This window comes from Canis lupus, chromosome 8 (assembly GCF_011100685.1).
Source record: "Canis lupus familiaris isolate Mischka breed German Shepherd chromosome 8, alternate assembly UU_Cfam_GSD_1.0, whole genome shotgun sequence".
Lineage (NCBI taxonomy): Eukaryota > Metazoa > Chordata > Mammalia > Carnivora > Canidae > Canis > Canis lupus.
In genome coordinates, this window is record NC_049229.1 from 39247826 (window position 1) to 39274931 (window position 27106).

Consider the following 27106-nt stretch of genomic DNA (forward strand, 5'->3'; position numbering starts at 1 on the left):
GGTAGAATTATAATACTTTGAAAATCTGTTATGACTTTTTCATAGTATAAGCATACATTATATTCAGTTAATGTTTTGGACCTAAACTCTGAGACCAGCAACCTAGTTTTATATTATATGCTCGTAGTTATATGACCCTGAGAAGTTTCTCTTAATTAGAAAAAAAAAAATCATGTCTCATAGGACACTTGAAACTGTTAATAGGGCAGCCTGTGTCTCTGCCTCTCTGTGTGTCTCTCATGAATAAATAAAATCTTTTAGAAAAATTGTTAATAATTAGTAGCTTTATCCCTACTTTTTTTTAAGAGAGAGAGGCAGAGACACAGGCAGAGGGAGAAGCAGGCTCCACGCAGGGAGTCTGACGTGGGACTCAATCCTGGGTCTCCAGGATCACACCCTGGTCTGTGGAGGCAGACGCCAAACCGCTGAGCCACCCGGGCTGCCCCATCCCTACTTTATAACATCATGAATTTTTTTTAAAGAGAAAATTATATTTATATTTTTGGTTATGAGATTCTGATATTAAAAAAATCTAGTAAAAAATCTTTAATGAATAGGTCACTTTTAAAATAAATAATGAATATTTTACTCCCTTTTTGTTAGGGTCCGATAATACAGAAGCGTAAGATTGCCCCTAGAGAGGTTTCGAAGTTTACCTATAAATATGTCCCTCTAGCACAGGTGAAATAGCTTGTAACTTTTACATTAGATCATTGTTTTTGGTTCTCAACTCTTTTACCGTAGTTTTGTTCATTAGACAGCCTGAAGTTAAACTATGGTGCAGTATAAAAGATCTTTGGTTTTCTATTAACATTTCTTCACTCACTGGGATAAACTGAGGAAGTTGAAGTGTGGTCTTCCTGACAATGGTGGTAAGATGAATGGATTCTATCCAGAGTTCTTGGTCTTTCTAGGCCTTTGTGGCGTGTCAGCTCATAATTTCTCCCTGTCTTCTCTCCACCCCAAGTTATGTACCTTGTTAGGTGAAAAATTCTTGGTGACTGGGATATTCTTAACTCCTATTCTAAATCAGTCATCTCAAATGTAGTAAGCCAGTCCTGAGGCCACAGGCTCAAAGCCACTGCCAGTGTGTACAGGTGGGTTTCCATATATCTGAACAGCAGTGGGAATATAGTTACTATTTAGGGAGCATCTCTTAACCTAATTAAGCTGTGGAGATAAAACAAAGGCAGAATATTTAGGCATTTTCAATCATGTGTTATCTAGCATTGCTGACATCAGTGTTGGAAGGAAAAATATCAGCCAGTCAGTTGCAAGAAGGAATTAGAAGACACAGACAGGATTTGAAAAGTGAAAAGCATGAATGTAAAAATATAATTAATACTGATTGACGCAAAGCAAGTGTCTGCTTTGAGCAACACTAATTTTGAGTAAGGATGGTGTTTTAGACACATTACTCCTTTAAAAATCTCGTAACCCCTGATTTCGGTATCTTCAAGACGATCAGAGTTGTCTTGCCCTGGGTAACACACCTGGTTATGCAGCAGAACCAAGTTATGAAAACCTCACTTACACATCCTCCCCTACACCTCCACCGGCCGCCTCCCACCCCCATCGACCTAATCTCAACTTGGATTTGAAATTTAGTGCCATTAAAATTTAGGACTAAGGGATCTTCCCTATGAAACTGAGTCTTGTTATTTCAATTAAGAACAAGAAACAGTTCAGTGGTTTACTTCACGGTTGGAAGGACCTAAAAGAATTGACTCCAAGAGAACCCCTGGGCAGCTTTACTATACCTAAGCCCAGAAGCCACCAGAGCACAGGTAGTCGGAAAGCAGAGCCCCGAGCCCGGGGCAAGGGAGCCGGGCGGAGGCGTCTCCCGCACCGGGTGGGCCGCCCCGCTGCCCTCTGGCCGCCCGCGCCGCCCGCCCCGGAAGACGCCCCGCCCCCCGGGCGCCCTCGGGCCGCGGTTGCCCAGCACCGCCAGGCGGTTGCTTGGGCACCGGATTAGGCCGGTCGGTAGCGACCATGCCTCAGGTGCCGGAGTTGTATTCCCGTCGGAAGCGGTGGGACGGGCAGACCGCTTCCCTGCCGGAGGTGCGTGCAGCCTTGGCTGACCCCGACCCCGAGGCCCGGGCTGACCCGCCCCGCCGCCGCCTCCCGGCCCGCCGCTCCCGGGGCGCCCCCCCGCCCGCAGCCCCGCCCGCAGCCCCGCCCGCAGCCCCGGGCGAGCGGCACTCGGGGAGAAGAGGAAAACCCAGGCGAGGGAGGTGTACTCGGCCAAGGTCAGAATTGAATTCCGGTTCCCTACCCAGATATTTGGAAGTTCTGGAAATTCCACCTCAGCACCTCTAATTGATTGGTTGCAAAATAAATAGCCCTCCTGCGCAGGCAGCTGTCCTGCCCCAGGCGCGACCCCGGAAAGGAAGGGCTGGTGGGTTGTTACCGTCGTTGACAAGGTAAGCTTGTTCCTCGCCTACTTCCCCTGGAAGGGAGGCGGTGGCCGGGCGGGCTCCCTGGTTTTGAATGTCTTCACTCCTTTTCTCCGCGGAGGCTGCCCTGAGCCTCAGTTTATTGTGGTCTGAGTCCCAATTCATGAGTAAATTGTTCTGAGGAGTCTTGATATAGTGGTGCCGGCTAAGTGAAGTTTCCTTCCTTCCCTTCCTTTTCTTCCTTCCTCCCTCCCTCTTTTCCCTCTTTTCTACTGAAACTGCACTTGAATACAAAAGGGATAAAATCCTGGCTACGATTAAAACAAAAAACCTCCACAACACTTGAAGATTCTACATCTTTATTGAATAAAGAGCAACAAGTGGGAATTGTTAAAAGTTCATTGTGACATGTGTATTGTAAATTGAATTTTTAATATTGCTGCAATCATTTCATTTACAGCAATTCAATTTGGATTACAATTGGGGATGTGGTACTGGAAAGATGAAACCAGAACTCTTGAATTCAGAAGGTATATTTTATTAAAACTTTATTATAGCTTTTATAAAAATTTCATGTGCTTAGGGTAAAACACACACACACACACACACAAGAGTATAACAAGCAAAATAAATATCTGCTGAAATTCCACGATCTAGAGAAAATCATTTTGGTCAGCAGACTTCCAGACATCACTTTTAATAACATCTATCAGCTGCTTCCTATGTACCAGACACTGTGCTAATCAGTTTGTCAATCCTTTGAAAAAGTTGCGTGCTCATCCAGTTTTACAGATAAAACTGAACTCAAAGGGTGAAGCAATTTAAAGAAAACTAAAAGACTTTGCCAAATGGCACAGCTCACAGGTGACAAAGATGATTGAAATCTAGATCTGTTTGTCTCAGAGTCCATGTTCTTAACTACTTTATAAAATTGCCTCTTTGAGTTACAAAAATAAAGTTCTACGTTAATGAGACCGTATTATACTTGCTGCACAATAGTCAATTCTCCAAAGTGAAATTATTAAATTAGAAAAATTGATTTTAATCTCCTTTGAGAAAATACTCTATGAAAAAGTGCATAACTCAACAGACAATACTAGCCACTATCTGCTGTGTACCTATTATGTGCCAGACATTTGCATGTTTTTAGATTCTTTTTTTTTTTTTAAGATTTTATTTATTTATTCATAAGAGACAGAGAGAGAGAGGCAGAGACACAGCCAGAGGGAGAAGCAGAGGCTCTATGCAGGGGGCTCAACGTGGAACTGGATCCTGGATCTCCAGGATCATGCTGCGGGCTGAAGGCGGCGCTGAACCTCTGAGCCACCCCGGCTACCCTGTTTTTAGATTCTTAAACAGCCATGAAAAGTGAGCATTAATACTTTCATTTTATAGATGAAGAAACAAGGCTCAAGAAGGTTAAACAACTGAACCAAAGTCATACAGCCAGTAAGTAGCAAAACTGACATTTTGAACCAGGGTTAGTCTGATGCCAAAACCTTTCCCCACCATATATACATACTGTTTCCCTCCTTTAGACAGTAGGCCCCTCGGTGGCAGGAACTGTCTTACTCATCTTTGTGTCCCTAGGAGTTGTCTACAGAACTTCACAGAGTACACCCTCCCCAAATATTTATTGAGTATTTCAATAAACCAAATCAAAGTACAAGTTAAATACATATTAAAACACCAGAAGGGGGATCCCTTGGGTGGCTCAGCAGTTAAGCATCTGCCTCCTGCTCAGGGCGTGATCCTGGAGTCCCGGGATCGAGTCCCACGTCGGGCTCCCCGCATGGAGCCTGCTTCTCCCTCTGCCTGTCTCTGCGTCTCCCTCTCTCTGTCTCTCCTGAATAAATAAAATCTTTAAAAAAAAAAAAAAAAAAAAAACACCAGAAGGGATCCCTGGGTGGCTCAGCGGTTTAGCACCTGCCTTCCGCCCAGGGCGTGATCCTGGAGTCCCGGGATGGAGTCCCACATCGGGCTCCCTGCATGGAGCCTCTTCTCTCTGCCTGTGTCTCTGTCTCTGTGTGTGTGTGTGTCTCTCATGAATAAATAAATAAAACCTTTTTAAAAATAAATATAAATTAAAAAAAACAAAATGTGGATATAAATTTCAAGTGTCAACATTTTCTTTTTTCAGTTTATTTATTTATTAAGTGACATTTGGGGTGGGTTACCATTAGATTAATCTAATTCATTGGTATCAATTTCTCACCGACTTTCTTACTCATAAAATATTTATAAACCAGTTTCTTTTGGTTTATTAACAAATTATTCTTTAAAAATGGCATGATTGGGGTGCCTGGGTGTCTCAGTCAGTTAAATGTCTGCCTTTGGCTCTGGTCGTGATCCCAGGGTCCTGGGATCGAGCCACATTGGGTCTCTGCTCAGTAAGGAGTCTGCTTCTCCCTCTCCCCCTGCCTGCCACAATGCTTACTTGTGCTCTCTCACTCCATCAAATAAATAAAATATTTTTTTTAAAAAAAATAGGATAATTGATTTCCACTAATTTTGGAGAATATATGTGTGATGGCATGATTTAAAAGGTAGATTATATGGCATCATTTTGAAAGGCCAGATACAAAAATTAAATCTATAATTCCGTTTATATTTAAGTTTAAAATAACAGGCCAAAAAAAGAACTGTGATGATAGAGGTCAGACTAGTGGTTACTTTGGGACATTAGCAACTGGCAGGGGATGGGGGAAGGTGTCAGAGAACCTTCTGAGGTGCTGGAAATGGTCTAAATATTGATCTGGGTGGTGGTTACATGGGTATGTACATAGTAAAAAATTCATCAAGCTGTCCACTTAAGATTTATGTACTTTGCTACATGTTAAATCATACCAATTTTAAAAAGCAAAAAACCAAACCAAAACAACACACTAACTCCAGACGGTGGAGTACACAAAATAGGAGCAGTTAGGAGACAGAAAATAATACTATGAAGAATAGATGGGTGATGGCATGATAAATCTCAGAGTATCAGGATGACCTTGGGAGTCCAGCTGCTGAGGACAGTACCAAGGAAGAGGAAAGTAGACCTTTGGATGTTTAGGCCAGAGCTAGTGTTTGGAGTTGATGGAAATGCAGGTACTGATTTCTTTTTAGAATTAAGCATATGCCATCACAAAATAAAATGTGAGAAGACTCATGAGCAGCAACAAGCTCTTTTTTTTTTTTCCAGAAATGATTTCAGAGACTTTTGTCACCCCCGTTGCTGGTAATGGTGCAGGGCCAAGGCAGTGGTAGGGGTGGGAGCACCAGAGGCAGAGGGAAGGCCTGTTCAGTCACTGCACTTGCACCTGGTTTTGTTTAGTACACTCTATAAATCTTTGCCAAGCAAACATAATGGGATTGCATCTGTGCTCTAGAAAGCCCCTGCCACAGTAGCATGGAGAGGCAAGATGAGAACAAGGGAGACAAGGGCGCCTGGCTGGCTCAGTTGGCTAAGCGTCTGCCTTGAGGTCAGGTTATGATCTCAGAGCCCTGGGATCAAACCTACACAGGGCTCCCTGCTCATTGGGGACCTTGCTTCTCCCTCTCTCGCTCCCCCTGCTTATGCAGTCTCTCTCTTTAAAAAATAAAAAAAATAGAGTACTCTTATCGGTGAGTTTACCTGTGATGGAAAAAAAAAAAAAAGACCTAGTAGCCTTTTGGGGATCCAGTCGTAAAGGAAGGGAATTTTTGTTGGTGTGTTTTTTTAAATTTTTTTATTCATGAGAGACAGAGAGAGACAGAGACACAGGCAGAGGGAGAAGCAGGCTCCATGCAGGAAGTCTGATGTGGGACTTGATCCGGGGACTCCAGGATCACGCCCTGGGCCGAAGGCAGGCGCTAAACCGCTGAGCCACCCAGGGATCCCGGTTTTGTTTTTAAGGTAGGAAAATCTTGTTTGTTTTGAGGAAAAAAAGAGATGAAACAGAAGAAAAGGAGTGGGGAGTGGGGTCAAGAGCACAGAAGAGCTTGGAAAAGATAAGAGCACCTTCCCACTGAGTATGGTGGAAGGGAGGTGACAGACAGGAGGACCGGGGAGTTCAAGGGGGTATGGGCAAGGTAGTATCTATGCTGCCCCTTCTTACTGAAAATAAACCAGAACCTTCAGGCTCCTGTTGGAGGGAAGATCTGTTAGTAGCAGTGCTATGACCCTGTTTCCCTGAGATGGCTGTTCTTAGGGCCCATTCATTAGTAACTGTTACCACTGCCACCACGGGGCTGGGCCCAGACTGGAAAACCACATTCAGCCAAGCACTCTGACCCAGTTCCCAAATGGAGCCATTTTCTGAAGCCCAGGGAATGGGGTGGGGGATGGGCAGGGAAGGCTTCCCAGGAGAGGTGATATCCAAGCCAAGACCTGAAGAGGAGTAGGTATTGGCAGGGCAAAGGGAGATGTGGTTGGGGAGGAGGAGAGTGCATTCTAGGTAGAAGGCCCAGCATGTGCAAAGGCCCAGTCCTGAGAGGGCCCGGGACATATTTGAGACTTCAGGTAGTTCAGGAGCCTGGATAAAGGGTTCCAGGCAGGTGTGAGTAGAATTTTCAAACCAGGGTAAGATCATGAAAGGTCTTGCATGCTATACTGAGGAATCTTTTTTTTTTTTTTTTAAGATTTTATTTATTCATGAGAGACACACACAGAGAGAGGCAGAGACACAGGCAGAGGCTCTATGCAGGAAGTCTGATGTGGGACTTGATCTGAGGACTCCAGGATCATGCACTGAGCCCAAGGCAGACGCTTAACCGCTGAGCCACCCAGGCGTCTCTATGCTGAGGAATCTGAACTTGAATCAGAGGGCATGGGGGAGCCAATGAAAGGATTTTTAATTTTTTTTTAATTAAAAAATTTTTTTTAAAGATTTATCTATTTGAGAGAGTGTTTGTATGAGCAAGGGGGAGGGCAGAGGCAGACAATCTCAAGCAGACTCCCTGCTGAGCTTGGAGGCTGACTCGGGGCTTGATCCTGGGACTCTGAGATCATGACCTGAGCAGAAATCAAGAGTCAGACTCTTAACCAACTGAGCCACCCTGATGCCCCTTCACTGAAAGGTTTTATTTATTTGAAAGATTTTATTTATTCATGAGAGAGACAGAGAAGCAGAGACACAAGCAGAGGGAGAAGCAGCCCTCCATATAGGAGCCCGATGTGTGACTCGGTATTCTGGGATCACGCCTTGAGCTGAAGGCATATGCCCAACCGCTGAGCCACCCAGGCATTCCTGAAAGGTTTTAAGTAGAAGTAAACTAGGATTGGAAAGCGTGTCTTAGAAAAATGAGTCTGGCTGCAGGGTGGAAATTAATTTGGAGGAAAACAAGGCTGGAGGTAGGATATCAGTTAAGAAGCAGTTGCAGAAATTCTGTTGGCAGATGATGATGGCTTAAATTAAGAAGGTGCCAATGGGAAGAGAGGAAAGTAGATGAATTCGAGATGTATTTAAAGATTAAATGATTAGTGGGGTGTGAGGGCCACAGGTGATAGAGAAATCAAGGATGACACCATTTTCTGCCTTGGCCACCTGGTGGATGGTGGTGCCCATTTGCTGAGATGGAAGTAGTAGGGAGTACAAGTTAAAGGGGAATGAATTCAGTGTTGGACATACTGAGTTTGAAGTGTCTGTAGGATGCCCAAGCGAAGGTGTTTAGTAGGCATGTGTATCATTTTATGTCTGCGGAAAGAGCTGAACCTTAACTATACAGTTGTCAGTTATCAATGCTAGTGGAGTAGTTGAAATTACTCAGAGGAAGTGAGAAGAGGAACCAGATGGAACCCAGGGAAAGGCTCTCATTTAGGGAACATGTCCAGGGAAAGGAGGTTGAGAAGGAAACTAAAGAAAGAAGAGCCAGCAGTGGGGAAGAAAATTTGAAGTATTATGAATCCAGATAATAGTTTTGCAAAGTAACAGTATGATCTCAGAGGCATTCAGTTTTTAACCTATCAGTTTCCAACCCTGGGAATCCCTTCTGGTGTTTTAGTCTTCTTTCACATGGAGTAGGCCACCTTTTACACCCACTAGCAAACAGCTGTTCATAGACTTCTAGGTGTTCTCCAGTTAGAGAATATGATCCCTTTGCTCTTCCCAACCTTGTAGGTCCTGGCATCTTTCCTGAATGAGTGACTTTGGAAATCCCACTCTTCAGAGAAGACCTAGCTCCCTATGTCACAGGCAGATCCTGCCTTACTTTTGCAGATTACACCCTGGGAAGGATAACTGTATCAGAAGATACCCATAACCTCCACACAAGAAATGGATGCACACTAATGGACAGGGACAGGATACTCATTCTTTTTTTTTAATATTTTACTTATTTATTCAAGAGAGGCACACAGAGAGAGGCAGAGACATAGGCAGAGGGAGAAGCAGTTTCCCCAAATGGAGCCTGATGCGGGACTTGATCCCAGACACCGAGATCACTCCCTGAGCCAAAGGCAGACATTCAACCGCTGAGCCACTCAGGCATCCTGGATAGTCATTATTTCTTAATAAATTGTTTGTTTGTTTTTTAAAGATTTTATTTATTTATTCATGAGAGACACACACACAGAAGCAGAGACACTGGCAGAGGAAGAAGCAGGCTCCATGCAGGGAGCTCAATGTGGGACTTGATCCCAAGACCCCAGGATCAGGCCCTGGGCTGAAGGCAACGCTAAACCATTAAGCCACCAGGCTGCCCTCTTAATAGGTTGTTAAGGAAGAGACCTTGATGAGTGTTTTAGAGGAAGACCTGAATTCAAATCCTAGCTCTCCCTCTAACTAGGTGGTTATCATTTGTCAAGTTACTTAGCCTTGCTGATGATCAGTTCCCTCATCCATAAAATGGATTAATAATGCTTTGTGAGGAGTAAATGAGGGTGTTGTGTAATTCATTAGCACACGTGCCCATTTCTTATTTGTTAAAGAGGGAATACCTTTCTTCACAGGCCACCCTGGTTTGGCCTGTGAGGCGGATTTCCCTCTGACACAGTGGTAGCTCTCCTATCCTTTCTTGTTTCAGAAGCCCCTCCTCACAACTGGGAGAGAACCAGCAGCCCACCTGAGTCTTTGCCAAGGTCATTGACTCTCCTACAGACATACAGCTGAGGAAACTATCCCTCCAGAAACCCTGAACTACTCTTGTCTTTCCTCACGGCTTGAGAGAACTCTAATAACCACCAAGGAGCTCTAACTTATGTGGAAGCCAAGAGTGATCCAGCCCTCTGCATTTTAGTGATGGATTCTAGTGGAAACTATGATTCTTTTTGTCATTTATTTCAGGGCAAAGGGAAACGGTATAATTATGTTGTAATACTGTGAATGAACAAAATGTGGTCTGTGAAAGGCCCAGATACTAAATGGGTTGCCAGATGGAGGGGAAGATGGTAGAGACTGCAGGAGGGCACAGAACTAGCTCAGACTGTGGTTTGGGAGCTAGTCAGAATTATGATTCAAAGGACAGCTTCCAGTTATTACTAGTGACACTTTCTAGTGATTTCAAATGCACTGTGAGTGTAGTCTGTCTATAGGGCTAAGCAGGGCACTCACAGGGAGAAAGACTTCTCACCAGTCAAGGTAAAGAATAACTTGACTCATGTGAACCACCACTCAGACAAGTGTGAAGTAGGGAAGGTATGTCTGAAAGAAAATAATGTCTAGAGGCTCAGCAGTAAATGTCAGCCTACTGGCTAAGGACAAGCACTTCGTGTCTCTCATCTTAAATTAGGGCAAGACACTTTGAATTATAGGGATAGGACTGAGAAAAGGATAGGAGACAGTAATTTCATTTGACAGTAACTGAGATTGGGTATATCTATCTACTCTTGTCTTCCAGAGAAGAGAAATCCCGGGAGAACTGGTGACCTGTCATTTCCCTAGCCTGGGGTAGGAAAGTTAACTGCCAATGGCTTTTAAGTGGCCAAAACAATGTGATGATCCAAGGAGAAACATGCAAACAACTTTGTGTTCTTATTTAGGGTGGTTATATGAAGGAATCTGCACAAGCACCTTGCAAGAAATGGCTTCAGAGAGCCATTAGAAAATGTCTGGGGGGCACCTGAGTGGCTCAGTCGGTTAAGCATCTAACTCAATCTCAGTTCAGGTCTTGGTCTTAGGGTTGTTTGATCCCAGCATTGAGCTACTTAAAATATAAAAAGGTTTTTACTTATTTGAGAGAGAGCATAAGCAGAGGGAATGGCAGAAGGAGAAGGAAAATGGCTGTGCAGGGAGCCTCACATGGGGCTCAATCCCAGGTCCCCAAGATCATGACCTGAGCCAGAGGTAGATGCTTAGATGCTTAACCAACTAAGCCACCCGGGCTTTTTTTTTTTTTTTTTTTAGGTAGGCTTTTAAAAAGTAGCTTTTCCTTTTCTCTCTGCCATTCCCCCTGCTCGTGCTCTCTCAAATGAATAAATAAATAAAATCTTTTTAAAAAATAAATTTTGGGGGGACGCCTGGGTGGCTCAGTGGTTGAGCATCTGCCTTTGGCTCAGAGCATGATCCCAGAGTCCCAGGATCGAGTCCCATGTCAGGCTCCCTGCATGGAGACTGCTTCTCCCTCTGCCTATGTCTCTGACTCTCTCTCTCTCGCTCTCTCTCTCTTCTGCCTCATGAATAAATAAATAAAATCTTTAAAAAAGTTTTTAAAAAATAAAATAAATTTTCTTAAGTCTGGATTTGTTTGGGAGATTTGATTATTTTATTAAAGGCTATTTAAATGGTCTGTCAATATAACATATCTACCATATAGTGTTTGTATGGGCCTCTATCAACTTTTTTGTAGGAATGCAAGAAATAATATAGTCTTGTTATTAAAAAAAAAAAAACTCAAATAAAATGGAAGTATACAGATTGGAAGCTAGATGTCTTCAACACCATTTCACCTCTCTGCCTCACCTGATCCTCTTTGGTGGTAGCCACCATCAACATTTGGTATTCTGGGATGCCTGGATGGCTCAATGATTGAACATCTGCTTTTGGCTCAGGTCATGATCCCAGAGTCCTAGGATGGAGTCCTGTATTGGGCTCCCCAGAGGGAGCCCGCTTCTCCCTCTGCATCTTCCTCTCTGCCTCTCATGAATAAGTAAATAAAATCTTAAAAAAAAAAATTGGTATTCTTCCATTTTTTTTTCACCCATCCCCTTAGTACTTCAGCATACCCTCCCCACTAAATATCCAGTCCTTGGATATTAGTGATAAGAGTAGCATCAAAAAGGATGAAAAGCTTAGAAATCATCCACTGACCAAGTTGGTGCCAATGGTCTTTAGAAAAAAGAAAAGTAGAAAAATGCAAAGGATCATTCCCTTGCGGTGACATGATATACATGCTTTTAGGAGCTAACCCGTTTTACAACCTGAAAACTGCTGGGAGGTTGGCAAAAACTCTTGGAGGAAGAAAGAACCAAATTGATTAACTTTATTATTCCCATGGGAAAGTATTTCTCTAAAATGATTACTTTGTGAGTAATATCAGTCCCAGAAAATTTTCAAAGAAAGTTGTTTCAAAACTATTGTATCAAAACACACACACACACACACAAAACCCCCACACCTATTAAAATATAAAAAACTGTTGTGTTGACAAGGAGATGAAGAGAGTATACATGATTGACATCCATCTTTAGAGAATGAGTAAAGTCTGGGGAAATGTGCTTCTATTACTATACCCGCACTTAAGCTTAGCAGAGGGGCATGAAGCTGTGGGCAGAGATTAGGCTTCTGGGTTGTGTTATCACTGTGGCATTGGTTCAGACAGAAGAATGAAAATTCTAATCCACAGTGGGTTTCCAAACCAATGTATTTGGTAGACCCCCCCCCCCCCCCCGCCAATTCCCCTAGAAAACGTACTCTCTGAAAAGCAGGAACCACATTCTGCTGGTGTTCAAAATGTTTTTCTTGGTTTTTCTATTAAGCATTTGCTGAAATTCCCAAGAGGCTGTGGATTGACTATAATGGGGACCGTTTTATTTTCACATCAGAGCAATGGATGACACAGAGTATGGCCTCAGCATGTGTGTGTGTTGCTCAGTCGTTGTCCCTTCTTACTCAGCACTGTTACCACTTAGTAAACGTTTGTATGACCTTAGAACTTAACCTTGAGTTCATTAAAGGGTCCTGAAACCTTCTGAGAGACAGTCAAGGCACTTAGAAGCGTCCACAGCAGTGACAACTGAGATGACAGCTCAGGAGACAGGATTGCTTGGTGGGTACATGCATGGCTCTGTGGTGAGAGATCCTGGACCCCGGTCTTGGCTCTGACACATGCTTAGTGATCTTGGTCATGTTACTTAATCTCTTTCTAAGCTTCAGTTTTCTTGTATGTAAAAAAATGGCCATACTAGTAATATCTTCCCCCTAGAGTTATTGTGATTGAATAAGACTATGCCTAAAAGCACTTGGTGCGTCAGAGATGCTCAATAAATAAAAACATTTTTCCAGGCTTATCATGAACTTTCTGTTTCTTGTGAAGTTACCGAAACATTTTCAGATGGAAATGTTTTGTGTATGGTGATGTTCTGGAGACTGCTGATACATAGAGGCAGAGCATAAAGTCTGAAATGTTCATCTTTTTCTAAATGGTTGTTCCATATGTAAAATATGTGAATTGAGTACCACGGTGCCTTGGAGCCTTCCCAGACTCCACTCATAACATCTTCAAGTCTTAAGATCCCATGAGCCACTGTCCTGCTAGGATCAGCCTTCCCCTGGGGAAAGGTCAAGTTCCTAATTTTTTCATTTGTATTCCAGTTTTACACCTGCAGTAGAACTCAAGGAAAAAGGGAAGAAAGGCAAAGCAATACACTTTGCTGAAACTGATGGTCCAGCTGCAGACAGGTATCTTTTCCAAACTATGGCAGTGCTGCTGACAGCTCCTCTCAGCAGAATGGCTCAACTTTTCACAAACTCTAAGAAAATATCATACCATTATCTGAGGTTGATGTGCAGATACCCATTAAGGAGAGAACATGCACTATTTCTCAATCATGGGAGGCAGTAACGGTAGTCCCTGCAAATGTATCCCTGTGATAATCTGGCTCATAGCAAATGTTCAACATTTTATATGTTTTTTAAAATCTGAAAATGGTAGCTACACCATAGAGTACCTAAGTAGATGATTAGTAGATTATTTAAATGCTCTGTTTTATTTTATTTTATTTTATTTTATTTTATTTTTAAATGCTCTGTTTTAGATGGAATTGGTATTTACATTTTATGTCAGGCAGTGTACATTTCTCCTACCCCTAGCATGGTAAATATAATGTTTAATACAAGGCATTCCAAAATTCTCCTACATTAAACAAAACCCATTTTTGGGTTTTGACACTCAGGCTCTCTTTATCGTAAAAGCTTCATGTACCTCAGGATCAATTAAATGCAACTGAAACCTTTCAAAGCTCTACCAGAGACCATTCTATTCCAAAACAGGTTGACAGATAAAAAATTTGCTTCAAGAGATGATAAGTCACCTAAAGCCTTAGGAAAACGAGGTCAGCAGGGCAATGTGACACTACATGATGCTAAATGTGAGTAACTGTTTCGTTATCACATATGCTATCTAGGGTGAGCCTCTGAGGGAGCCCTTTGTCCCTCTCTTCAATTGGCCATCTTCTCTCCTTTCAGTTGTTGCTTTGTTTTTGCTACAAGATACTGAGATGCAGCGGATCTGTTCTTTTACAATATTTATGAGGTATGTAATGCTCCTGAGACATTTTAGATGTTTTATCCTTAATTTGAATTGCAACTGATGAATGATGATAAATATGTTTTTTAGAGATAGGACATGGGGCAGGCTTTATGCAAGCCATCCCCTCAGGACTCAGTCTCAAAGACTGGGATCAAAGACAGGAAGCCAGAAGTCACAGGAGCCCAAAATGAAGTCCTAGGGCAAGGAGTATGGAGAGCACATTGTCAAAGTCCCAGAAAGACCACATTATCTTTGTAAACAGTTAGAGGGTATTGATGAAGTTTTGGAATATAAGTGAGGTTTGGACCTGACGATCAAGAAAGAATTCTTGAAACATTTTGGAATATAGGTGAGGTCTGGAGCTGACAACCAAGAAGTAATTCTTGAGATGTCTTTGGTGCAAAATGGTGGTTTTATTAAAATACAGGGACAGGACCCATAGGCAGGAAGAACTGCTGCCCTGGGCCTGTGAGGGGTGACTGATTATATACCTTGGAGTTGGGAGGGCTTTGAGGATAGCATACTCTCTAAGGAATTTTGGAAGCAAGGTTCCAGGACCTTGAGGGGGCTAGCTGTTGTTGGGAAAAGATCACTTATTACCATCTAATAAAACCTGAGTCATGAGACCCTTCAGATCTATATCGTAAGATGTATATTGGTGGGTCATGTGCTTGGAGGATGATTGCCAACACCTATCTTGGGGGTTTAGCGATAAAGGGACATTTTTAAAGGAATTTTTATGTTAAAGCAGACTTATAGGCTCCTGGGGGTTGGGCTAAGATTGCCTTCTGCCCTTAGCAAAGTACGAACATCAAGGCAGTTGAGTCCTTAGAGGAATGCCCCTTTGCCTGTTTCAAGGACTTGTCAATGTGCTGCCCCAAGCTCATGCCTTGTCCTTAGCTAGCTCTCTGTTCACCCATCAAGTATATTCATTTACTGAAGATCAGTTTTCTCCATGTTGGAGCCCCAGCAAGTACTAGGTGTATGACTCTACCAGGGCAACTTCTTGCCCTTTCTAAGCTTATTTCCTCGGATAGAAAATTAGAAGTAATTGTGACTCCATACACAGGTGGGTGGAAGGTGCTCCTCATGTTGCCACACTTGTGAGTACTCAGTGAGAACTGGGTACGCAACCATTGGCAGCCCTCCCAAATTCTCTCAGTGTTCAGCAAAGGCTGCTTGTGGCAAACACCTGAAGCTTTATTCCACAGCAGGAGCACACTCAGCCTGACTACAAGGCAAGCTGGAAGCACCAGTGAGTCAGTGTCCCAGAAGCAGCCTTCCATCTGGATTGTGCTAGACAGAGAGTTGGTACAAAAATATCCCAATTTTCACCTGTCGAGATAACTCTGAGAAGCTTTCTGAACTGTCTCCCAGAGTACCCCCCCACCTCAGGACTGAACTATGTTTGTCCACAGGGATAATGAATGAACTTGTTAACGCCCACTTTGTGGGCTTCCTTCTCTTCCCTGTCTAACTTCCCCACCCTGCTACTGATGTTTCCTGTGAACACTTCCCAAGTAAACTACTTATTCTCACATCTTTGTCTCAGAGTCCGTCTCTGGGAGAACCCAACCCAGGACAGGTAGTTATGAACATTATGGGGGGGAAAAACCTACAATGCTTATCTTCATCCAGTTGTCAAGGGATGGTTGAAGAAAGAATGCCAGTTAAGAATTTGCATTTGCTAGATAGGAAGCAGCAAAAATCTTGTGAGGATAGTTAGAAGGCAAAGGCTTCTAGTTTTATTTATTTATTTTTAAAAGATTTTATTTATTTATTCATGAGAGACACAGAAAGAGAGTGGCAGAGACACAGGCAGAGGGAGAAGCAGGCTCCATGCAAGGAGCCTGATACCGAGCTTGATCCCGGGGCTTTAGGATCACGCCCTGAGCCAAAGGCACATGCTTAACCACTGAGCCATCCAGGTGTCCCAAAGCTTCTAGTTTTAAAACAAATGAGATGGAATTGTGAATCAGTGCAACCTTTTCCTAGAGCAAAGCTATGAAACTCTAATATGCTCTCCGCCATGCCCTACCAACCTCACTCCTAGGAAGTTACTCAGAGATGTGGCCATAAGGATAATTACTGCAGCCATGTCAATAACATTTTTAAGAGACCTACATACTCATCAATAGAGAACTAGTTAAATAAATTATGATATAGAATACTTTACCCAGCTTTTAAAAGAATGAGAAAAATCGATACACAGTTTCATATATCGATACATAGTACCATGCTAAGCAGGTAAGTGACAAAACCAAGTTGCAGGGAGGCTGGGTTGGCTCAGTGGTTGAGCATCTGCTCAGGGCGTGATCCTGGGGTCCCGGAATCGAGTCCCACATTGGGCTCCCTACATAGAGCCTGCTACTCCCTCTGCCTGTGTCTCTGCCTCTCCGTGTGTGTGTCTCTCATGAATAAATAAATAAAATCTTAAAAAAAAAAAAAAGCAATTTGCAAAGACTTGTGTATAGCATTATCTTCCTTGTTACCAAAGAAAATTTTAAGCCATATATTCATGTACATGTCTGTGTGTTGGTGAGGGAGGACCTTCTGGGTAATTGTCTGTACTTTGGAAAGTTTAGAAAAGATTCATTATACTCTTAGCAGTGGCTACCACTTGGAAGTAGAATGGTAGCAAAGGAGTGAGAGGACTTTTTACCTTACATATTTTAAACAATGTAAAATATTATTTGTTTAATGAAAACAAAAATTTAAACTAATTGATAGGCAAAACTATAATTTAGTGTGTGACATCCCAAGAAGTTTGGTCATAAAAATCAGATTTCTTACATCTTCAATAGTACAGTAGATAGAATTTTGAATGGTAAATTAGTTGTGTGATAGACATGATATAATGTGTATTCCTACTTATTCTCGTGTTTGAAATATGAGGTTTTATGTTTGAAATATGTTTATACTGTATGTTTAATGTTGGAAATGTATTTATACTATGTTTTATGTTTGAAATATATACTATATATTAACTAATTAGAATTTAAATAAATATTTGAAAAAAAACATGTTAGTATTCCTTTCTTTCTTCTTCTTTTTTTTTTTAAACTCTCCCCACAGGAATAAGAATCTTGACAATTTCCTCATGGCATTATTGTACTATTTATCTCATTACTTGGAAAAAAACTCACTGGAAAAACAACCCAAAAGCTATATGGTGTAAGTAGGATTTTGTAGTGCACTTTAAAATTTTATCATTGACAATATTAAAACTAAGGTAAAGAGATGATGGAAATTTTTTAATTTTTGGAGTATACTAAAACGTTTTACATGGGAGGAGTTCTTCAGTTTTTAAAACTCACTGAATAATTCAAATGATTATTCTAGCAACAAAATATTCCAGATAATGTAGACCAGCACTGCCCAGTAGAAATATGAGAGCCACATATGTAACTTAAAATTTAATATAAAAGTGAAATTAAATTTTTAAGATTTTATTTATTTATTCATGAGAGACAGAGAGAGAGAGACGCAGAGACACAGGCAGAGGGAGAAGCAGGCTCCATGCAGGGAGCCCGATGTGGGACTCGATCCCGAGTCTCCAGGATCAGGCCCTGGGCTGGAGGCGGTGCTAAACTGCTGAACCACCCAGGCTGCCCCTGAAATTAATTTTAATAACATATTTAATGTAATGACTCAAAAATGTCATTGCAACATGTAGTCAAATATTAAAAGATTAGTGATGACATACTTTACTTTTTGTAGTAAGTGTTTGAAATCCAATATCAATATTATACTTACAATATACACCAATTTAGACTAACCACAGTTAGGGCTCAGTAGCCACAGGTGGCTCATGGCTACCATATCTGACAGTGCAGATAGAGATATTGGTTCTGTGCTTTTTATGCTTATGAAATTCTTGCTAGGGCTTTTGTAAGCATCTAATGAAAAAAACTAAGAATGAAAAAATTAATAGATATGACCAAAATGTTATTCCATAACACAGAAGAAAACAAGATTTCTTAGCCTACATAGGAAGAATTTAACTGCTTTAGGCAGAGGTGACTCAGAGCTTTAAAGAGCAAGAATCTAAAAAAAAAAAAAAAAAAAAAAAAAAGAAAAAAAAAAAAAAAAAAGAAAAAAAAAGAGCAAGAATCTGGGAACTTGGGAGGCCAGAGCAGAACAATGCCTCTCAGCCTTGGTGACCTTTTGCAAGCCATGGAACTTTCCAAGTGCCTAGGCTGCCCTCCCTAGTATGTGTGGAGCCAACCCAATGATTTAACTGTTAGGAATGCTGTTCGAGTCATCAATTTGTTGCTATGGGATGTTTTTAAAATGCAAAATCCTTGTGTACAACCAAGCAGTTTGAAAAGCATTTTATGGATAGATTAATGTATCTGGGCAGCAGTTCTGTAAAGAACTAGATAAATAATTCAAACACTGCTGCTCCAGTGAAGCCATCATAATATATCGTATCTGTACTATTTCTGGGCACAGCAGAGCAGCCGGAGATTGTGAAGTGTTGTTTCTATGGTGGCAAGCAAAAGGGCTCAGCCAGCTGGAGGCTCACGAGGTTTAAGGAGTCTTCATCCCCCAAAAGAACTTAGACGTTTGGCAGCACATGAGTTTATATTTTATGTGGCATTTTCTAATTCTGGGGGTTAGTGCTAATTTAGCAGACATTTGTTTCATTTCATAATTTATTGGAATATGTTACAGAGAAAAAAGGTTTCTTAGTTGTTTTTGAAACCCACTAAAGCTTATTAGAGCTCAATGGTATAAGGTGGACTTTCTTAGAAGGAATCAGTTACAGAATAAGAGAATAATCCAAGCCTTAAAATGATTGGTGATTCTAAGATACTTAAAATAATTTTTCACTTTGGGCTTCCAGTAGTCCGCTTACTTATTATAATAGAAATAAATATGGATTATATTGAGATATCTGAACTTAAATAACTTTGAGGAAAAAAATCTATTTTAATCAAACAATTGAGGTGTAACAGGGATAATAGTATCTACTTTACAGTGTTCCCATCCAGATTAGATGAGATAGGGCATATTTATCTTAACCCAGAGGTTGCCACTTGAAAGGAAAGCCTACAACCTGTGAGAGAGAGCTGAGAGGGGTACAGAGGTACCCCTGCTGTGATTTTAGATGATTAAAAGCCCCAATGCCAGATGGAGCCTTACCCCCATTTTACAAATGAAGAAGCTAAGGCTCAGAGAGGTTAAGGAGCTGGCTGGAGGTGACTTGCTTGGTTGGTGGGGGAGCTGAGATGGGAGCCCAGATCTATCTAACTCCCATGCCTACGCCTAAGCCACTGTGCAGCGTGTCCACCCTTACCAATCAGCGAAACTCTATTATACAGAATTTCTCCATTTGTATTTAGGATCTGTACGAAGGTAAAATTATGCAGTTTTAAAACATTATATCAGGAGCGCCTGGGTGGCTCAGTCAGTTAAGTGTCTGCCTTTGGCTCAGGTCATGATCCCAGGGTTCTGGGATCAAGCCCTGAGACTCATTGAGCTCCCTGCTCAGTGGGGAGTCTGCTTCTTCCTCTGTCCCCCCCTCCTACCTCACCCCTCCACTCATTCTCTCGCTATCTCAAATAAATGAATAAAATCTTTTTAAAAATGTCATAGCATAAGTATTTTTCAAGGTATTACAATCTTCATAGATTATAATTTTTAGTGGGGGCATGATTTCCATCAAGCTAATGTGTGTTATTGACTGATTGACTCATCTATTAAGAGGCAGTATAGTACATATGGTGGTTAAGGGTACGGACTTTGGTGCTGGAATAAATCCTATGGAGATTCTTATGTTAATAAATGTTGAGTCCTTAAACAGTACCTGGCTGTATTACCACAGCTGGCATTACTACTTTTCCACCTCCATTTTATATAGTTTTGGGAGTTGCCAGTTTTCCTGATAGACAGATAGGTAATAATTGAATATTATTGAATATTTCATGCATTAGATTTCCCCCTTAATTTTGGATATTTTTTTTAAGAAGGATACATTTCGGGGATCCCTGGGTGGCTCAGCAGTTTAGCGCCTGCCTTCGGCCCAGGGCGTGATCCTGGAGCCCCGGGATCGAGTCCCGCATTGGGCTCCCTCCATGGAGCCTGTGTCTCTCATGAATAAATAAATAAAATATTTTAAAAAATAAAGTACCTACAATAAAAAAATATTTAAAAAAAGGAAGGATACATTTCCAGGAGAGATTATTGGGCTCAAATTTATGGTCAATTTACGGCACTTGAAATTATTATCAGTTTTTTTTTTACCAAAGGATTATGCTTGTTTTATTTATTTATTTTTTAAGATTTTATTTATTTATTCATGAAAGACACAGAGAGAGGTAGAGACACAGGCAGAGGAGAAGAAGGCTCCATGCAGGGAGCCCGACATTGGCCTTGATCCCAGGACTCCAGGATCACACCCTGGGCCAAAGGCAGGCGCCAAACCGCTGAGCCACACCGGGATCCCCTCCCAGGTGATTCTTAAGTATATCTGAGCTTAGGAACTATTGGCTTACAATAGCCAAACTGTGGAAGGAGCCTCGGTGTCCATCGAAAGATGAATGGATAAAGAAGATGTGGTCTATGTATACAATGGAATATTACTCAGCCATTAGAAACAACAAATACCCACCATTTGCTTCAACGTGGATGGAACTGGAGGGTATTATGCTGAGTGAAGTAAGTCAATCCGAGAAGGACATTATATGTTCTCATTCATATGGGGAATATAAATAATAGTGAAAGGGAATATAAGGGAAGGGAGAAGAAATGTGTGGGAAATATCAGAAAGGGAGACAGAACATAAAGACTCCTAACTCTGGGAAATGAACTAGGGGTGGTGGAAGGGGAGGAGGGTGGGGGGGTGGGGGTGAATGGGTGACGGGCACTGACGGGGGCACTTGACGGGATGAGCACTGAGTGTTATTCTGTATATTGGTAAATTGAACACCAATAAAAAATAAATTTATTTTTTTAAAAAAAGGAACTATTGGCCTAAAAATTTCAAGGCATTTTTTTATTATTTTGTTTTCAATAGCAAAAGAGACATATTAGCTATTGGCAGCTCTGGTAAAGTAGGAGTGAAGGGTAAGAGAGGGTGGCAGCTGCTGAAGGAAACAGGGAGGTAGGCATAGTGATGGCCATTGGGGTGCAGGTAGGTGTAGGTGTTTGGATTATATGAAATATGGGCATTTAAAGTTGGAACTCACCTTATTCCAGAAACTCATCTTATTTCAGTGACTCACAAGCCTTCTCACCACATGTGATAACAATTTGTGCTTTGAAATATCTCTATTATCCTTAAACCCCTTCCTCCACAACATATCCTCATGTGGTCTGTCTAGTGGTTAACATCAAAAAGGGCAGTAATTTGTCCCTGTTGTTTAAGAGTGCATTTCATTGGGTTTAAATCTTTTTGAAAATTAAAAGGCAGATAAAAAGCCAGTGACACTTCACTTTTCAATAGCAATCACTGAAATGTATTGTTAACAATATTGTTTCCTACTATATTGTACTGCAAAAACTCTAAAATTAGGCTCCAGATACACTGTAACCTATGAAAAGGCTGTCTTTTGGAAAGTTTATTTGCAATTCAATTGGAACTTGGGCAGTGTTTGCACAGGGAAGCAAGGTTATTATAATTGATGCCAGACACGCCACCGGGTGGCTCCAGGTGGCTCCATCGGTTTAAGCATAGACTTTGGCTCAGGTTGTGATCCCAGGTTCCTGGGATTGAGACTTGCATCAGGCTCCTTGCTTAGCAAAGAGACGGCTTCTCCCTCTCCCTCTGCCTGCTGCTCCCCCTGCTTGTGCGCTCTCTGTGTGTCAAATAAATATCTTAAAAAAAAAAAAAGATATCAAAGTTACGAGAGTCGTGGCCCACACATGCTTGTCAGCAAACACAGAACTGAGAATAAAGAAGCATTGAGTAGTTCAAACATTGAGCCTTCAAACTTAGTAGTAATATCAGAAATTTAGGGGAAGCTGAAGGGGAAGTCTCCATAGCTCTTTTAACAGAACAGCAGGAAAATGGGCTGCTAGGTACCTCAGAAACCAGTATAGGTAATTTGTTAGTTGAGTTGTTCTATATAAATTAGGGCTGCCTATATGTAAAATGAAGGATACATACTCTAAAGAATATTAAAAAGTGGAAATTCACCATAAACTTGAGATGCTGATTACAATAACTATCAAAGGGCTTGGAGACCCTCCCTCTGCCATAGCTCAAATCAAATAAACAGAAGGATAAGTGAGATGTGTTGACTCACTTGCATTTTTTTCAAAATAGTTTACATTTCTGACTTTTTGCTAATAAATACTGACATTTGCCCAAATTAATCCAAATGATCACTTTCTTTTCAGGGGCCTTGTAGAGAAAAAAGAGATGGAATTGGTTATAAATAAGTTAGAAGCAGCACAGAAATACTTAGCACAGAAGTACTGCATCCTTGTCCTGGGCTTGGCTATGCCTGATAAGCATCATATGTGCTGTGGAAAGTAAGTGCACACTTATTATTTCATGAGATCTTCACTTGTTTATTTTTCATATCCTTAAGATCCTTAAATTTGAATTTTGGTGCCCTTGTGAAAGTTTTCTTTTTTGTTGTACAGAATCAATGGACTCACGTGAGACTCTGCCTCAAACACATGTGTCTTGTTTGAGAAAGCCAAGTTTGGGAAGAATCCCAGAATCCACATTGCTTAGGTTTAAAAGACTCTTCTCTAAGGGTATATTGGCTCAGTGGAATCTTGCTCTCAACCTGGAAGTCTTCCTGCTGTGGACCAGGGCGCCGTGGCTACTGCAGACAGGAGGCCTGGTGATGAGCAGTGGTGAAGGGGACATTGGGTGTGTCCCCTGCCCTTCTGCCTCTCATTTTGCAGCAACAATAGCTGTGGGTACATGCTAGTAAGGTGGGGGTTATATGATGACATTGTTTATGGGGAGATAATCTTTCCCTTAGAATCACAGTTTAGGGGCAGCCCCGGTGGTGCAGCGGTTTAGTGCCGCCTGCAGCCCGGGCTCTGATCCTGGAGGCCGGTAATCGAGTCCCGCATCCGGCTCACCGCATGGAGCCTGCTTTTCCCTCTGCCTGTGTCTCTGCCTCTCTTTCACTCTCTCTGAATAAATAAATAAATAAATCTTAAAAAAAAAAAAAAAAAAGAATCACAGTTTAGGGCAGCCCCAGTGGCTCAGCCATTCAGCGACGCCTTCAGCCCAGGGCCTGATCCTGGAGACCCTGAATCGAGTCCGCATCTGGCTCCCCGCATGGAGCCTGCTTTTCCCTCTGCCTGTGTCTCTGCCTCTCCCTCTCTGTGTGTCTCTCATGAATAAGTAAATAAGATCTTAAAAAAAATAAAGAATGACAGTTTATATATTACTATAATTTAAATGTAAGTGTCTCATAGGGCATCTGGCTGGCTCAGTAGAGCACCCACCTCTTGATCTCTGGGTTGTGAGTCTGAGTTCCACATTTGGTGTAGAGATTACTTAAAATCTTTTTTTTTAATTGTCTTATCACAGGACAATTTTTTAAAATTGTTTTATCACAGTAGGCTCAGGAGCCATACCATGGCCAGAACTCTTATTTTTAACTTTATAGGAAAAAAACAGAATTCACGGTTTCTATCCACATTCCCCACATTTTCAAAATACAGGTATTTCTGTATTCTTTATGTTCTATATTTTCTTTGTACTTTATTCTGTTATTCTGTTTTCATAATTTAACCTACCACTTTGAATAGCAACTATAGTTATTCTATTGTGTAATATACTAGTTTGCTTCACCATCCCTTCTGTGCATGCTTATGTGGTTTCAGTTTTTCTGCTTCATTATATTTCTGCATTGGATATCTTTATATAAATTACTCTATTTGGGCTGCTTACTTATGGCTTATTACCCAAATATATTTACTTAGAAGGCATCAGTAGTTTTCTAGCTCTTGTTACATATTGCCAGATTATTCTCCAAAAAGGTTAAAACATTTTGTATCACATCAGCAGTAAGCATACCTAGCTCTATTAGTTTAATATTTTTGATAGCTTAAAACCTAAAAAAAAAAAGCTTAAAGCTATTTTATTTGATTTTGAATATTTTTCATGTCTGTGGGGTCTGTGCTCTTTTTCTGTATAAAATAATTTATTGCTTGTTTTTTATATTAATATTATGAATTATTAAAGTTAATTACTGCCTCTTCTGGTTTTAACCATTATCAGAAAGTGAGTATTTATATAATTTATGTTTCATATAGCAAGACTTGGCCATTTTTTTTCTAGTTTTTTGCTTTTGTTTTGATGCTTATGTTTTTGCATATTATGAAAATGTTAAAAATCTATATTTGAACATTTCTACTTTGTTTCTGATGCTATTCAATAGTCATACAAGTTCATCATCAGCTTTACAGTTTCCTCTTCAATGACTGGTAAAATAGCTTTTTCTCAGGGGCACCTAGGTGACTTAATTGGTTAAGTGTACTAATCTTGATTTCAGCTCATGTCATGATCTCAGGATTATGAGATCAAGTTCTGTGTTGGGCTCCTAGCTGGGTGTGGAGCCTGCTTGGGATTCTCTCTCCCCTGGTCTGCTCTTCCCCGCCCTTAAAAAAATTACTTTTTCTCAATATTACTCTAATTTATTCTGGCTTCAAAGTGTCACTTCAAATTGAGAAAACTAGAATTTGAGGTTTGTATGAGCTCTGGCTGCCATAACAAATTACCAGAGACTGAATGGCTTAAACAGCAGAAATTTGTTTTCTCATAGTTCTGAAGCCTGGAAGTGAGAGATCAGGAGGCCAGCATTGTTGAGTTCTGGTGAGGGCTCTCTTCCTGGCTTGCAGACAGCTGCCTTCTCCCTGGGTCCCTCCATGATGGAAAGAGAAAGCCTTAGTCTTTCTTTCTGTTTTGTTTTTGTTTTTAAGATTTTATTTATTTATTTGAGGGAGAACCAAAGCAAGAGAGATCAGAGAGGAGAGGGAGAAACACATTTGCTGGTGAGTGGAGAGCCCCATGTGGGGCTCAATCCCAGGACTTTGAGATCATGACCTGAGCCAAAGGCAGAGGCTTAACCAAATCATCCAGGTGCCCCTCTCTGTTCCTAAAAGGACACTAATCCCATCATGGTGGCTCCACCCTCATGACCTCATCTGAACCTAATTACCTCCTAAAGGCCCCACCTTAAAATGTTACAACCATGATAGTTGTTAAGACCTCAACATATGAATTTGGGATGGCTGGGGGGAGGGCCACAAACCTTCTATCCACAACAAGGTCAAAAAACCCTACTCTAAAACAAACAAAACCCGAAAAACACCTACTCTAATAATCATTTTGAATAATCAATATGAATAATCATATTGGCAATATCTAATGTTTAATCTTTTTTTTAAAAGATTTTATTTATTCATGAGAGACACAGGGAGAGAGAGAGAGACCGGCACAGAGACAGGCAGAGGGAGAAGCAGGCTCCATTCCATACAGGGAGCCTGACTCGATCCCAGGTTGCCAGGACCACATCCTGGGCTGAAGGCCGCACTAAACCGCTGAGCCACCCGGGCTACCCTAATGTTTAATCTTTAAAGATTTTTATTTTTAAGTAATATCTGTACCCAATATGAGGCTTGAATTCACGACCCTGAGATTAAGAGTTGTATGTTTTATGAACTGAGCCAGCCAGGTGCCCCTTAATGTTTAAAAGCACATGTGCAGAGGTGCCTCATGATCTCAGGGTCTGTGGGATCCAGCTACCTTGGGCTCAGCAGGGAGTCTGCTGGAGATTCTTTCCCTTTCTACCTCTTGCTCGTGCACACTCTGTTACTCTCTCTCTCTCTCTCTCTCTCAAATAAATAAATCTTTTAAAAATTAAAAAAATTGGAGGATCCCTGGGTGGCTCAGCGGTTTGGTGTCTGCCTTTGGCCCAGGGCATCATCCTGGAGTCCCGGGATCGAGTCCCATATCAGGCTCCCAGCACGGAGCCTGCTTCTCCCTCTGCCTGTGTCTCTGCCTCTCTCTCTCTCTCTCTCTCTCTCTCTCTCTCATAAATAAATAAAATCTTTTAAAAAATTAAAATTAAAAAATTAAAAAATTAAAATTAAAAAAAATAAAAGCACATGTGCAGTGCAGACTAATTTTGAGATTAAAAATACCCAAACTAGGGATGCCTGAGTGGCTCAGTGGTTGAGCATCTGCGTTTGGCTCAGGGTATGATCCCGGAGTCCTGGGATAGAGTCCCATATGAGTCTCCCTGCATAGAGCCTGCTTCTCGCTCTGCCTATGTCTCTGCCTCTCTCTCTCTCTGTGTCTTTCATGAATAAATAAATAAAATCTTTTTAAAAAATACCCAAACTATAAATAATTGTCTCATAACTAAAAATTTTTATTGTGGGATCCCTGGGCGGCGCAGCGGTTTAGCGCCTGCCTTTGGCCCAGGGCGCGATTCTGGAGACTCGGGATCGAATCCCACGTCGGGCTCCCGGTGCATGGAGCCTGCTTCTCCCTCTGCCTGTGTCTCTGCCTCTCTCTCTCTCTCTCTCTCTCTCTCTCTCTGTGTGTGACTATCATAAATAAATAAAAAAATTTTTAAAAAATTTTTATTGTATCTTTTAGTTCTCTGGATATAGACCCTCACATTATTATACTTTTATTTTTTTATTTTTTTTAAAGATTTTATTTATTTATTCATGAGAGACACAGAGAGAGAGAGAGAGAGGCAGAGACACAGGCAGAGGAAGCAGGCTCCATGCAAGGAGCAACGTGGGACTCGATTCCGGGTCCCCAGGATCGCACCCTGGGCTGCAGGCAGCGCTAAACCGCTGCACCACCGGGGCTGCCCACATTATTATACTTTTAATGGAAAATTTTTATTACAATGTAATTTTTATACAAATTTTTAAAGAACTCTGTTTGAAAGATACTGACTGCTTCAGTTTAGCACTGGCTCATCTCCAAGAGGTGCTGGTCTTTTTTGCTGTTGTATGCAACATCACAAGCTTTTCTCCTGCCTATTGGAAAATAGTTTGGAAAAGAATGGGTTTAGAGCTCACCACCCACCATTCACATAACAAATTCCATTCAGGTCAAAAAA

The 27106-nt window shown here is 41.4% G+C and overlaps 1 protein-coding gene across 3 annotated transcripts in view; it reads left to right on the forward strand.

Moving 5' to 3' along the window:
- The first annotated feature begins 1921 nt into the window (after positions 1-1921).
- PPP1R36 (protein phosphatase 1 regulatory subunit 36) overlaps positions 1922-27106 on the forward strand; it is a 31666-nt gene continuing 6481 nt past the window's right edge. Inside the window, exons 1-8 of one of the 3 annotated variants that reach the window (XM_038544935.1) lie at positions 1922-2061; positions 2280-2423; positions 2857-2926; positions 13109-13195; positions 13787-13884; positions 13982-14048; positions 17121-17219; positions 22392-22526. In XM_038544935.1, coding sequence (XP_038400863.1) covers positions 2883-2926; positions 13109-13195; positions 13787-13884; positions 13982-14048; positions 17121-17219; positions 22392-22526 — 530 coding nt within the window. In that variant the 5' untranslated portion in view covers positions 1922-2061; positions 2280-2423; positions 2857-2882. Of the gene's footprint in view, positions 2066-2167; positions 2424-2856; positions 2927-13108; positions 13196-13786; positions 13885-13981; positions 14049-17120; positions 17220-22391; positions 22527-27106 lie in introns of those variants that run through there. The other 2 variants (XM_038544936.1, XM_038544934.1) reach the window with 2 other exon arrangements.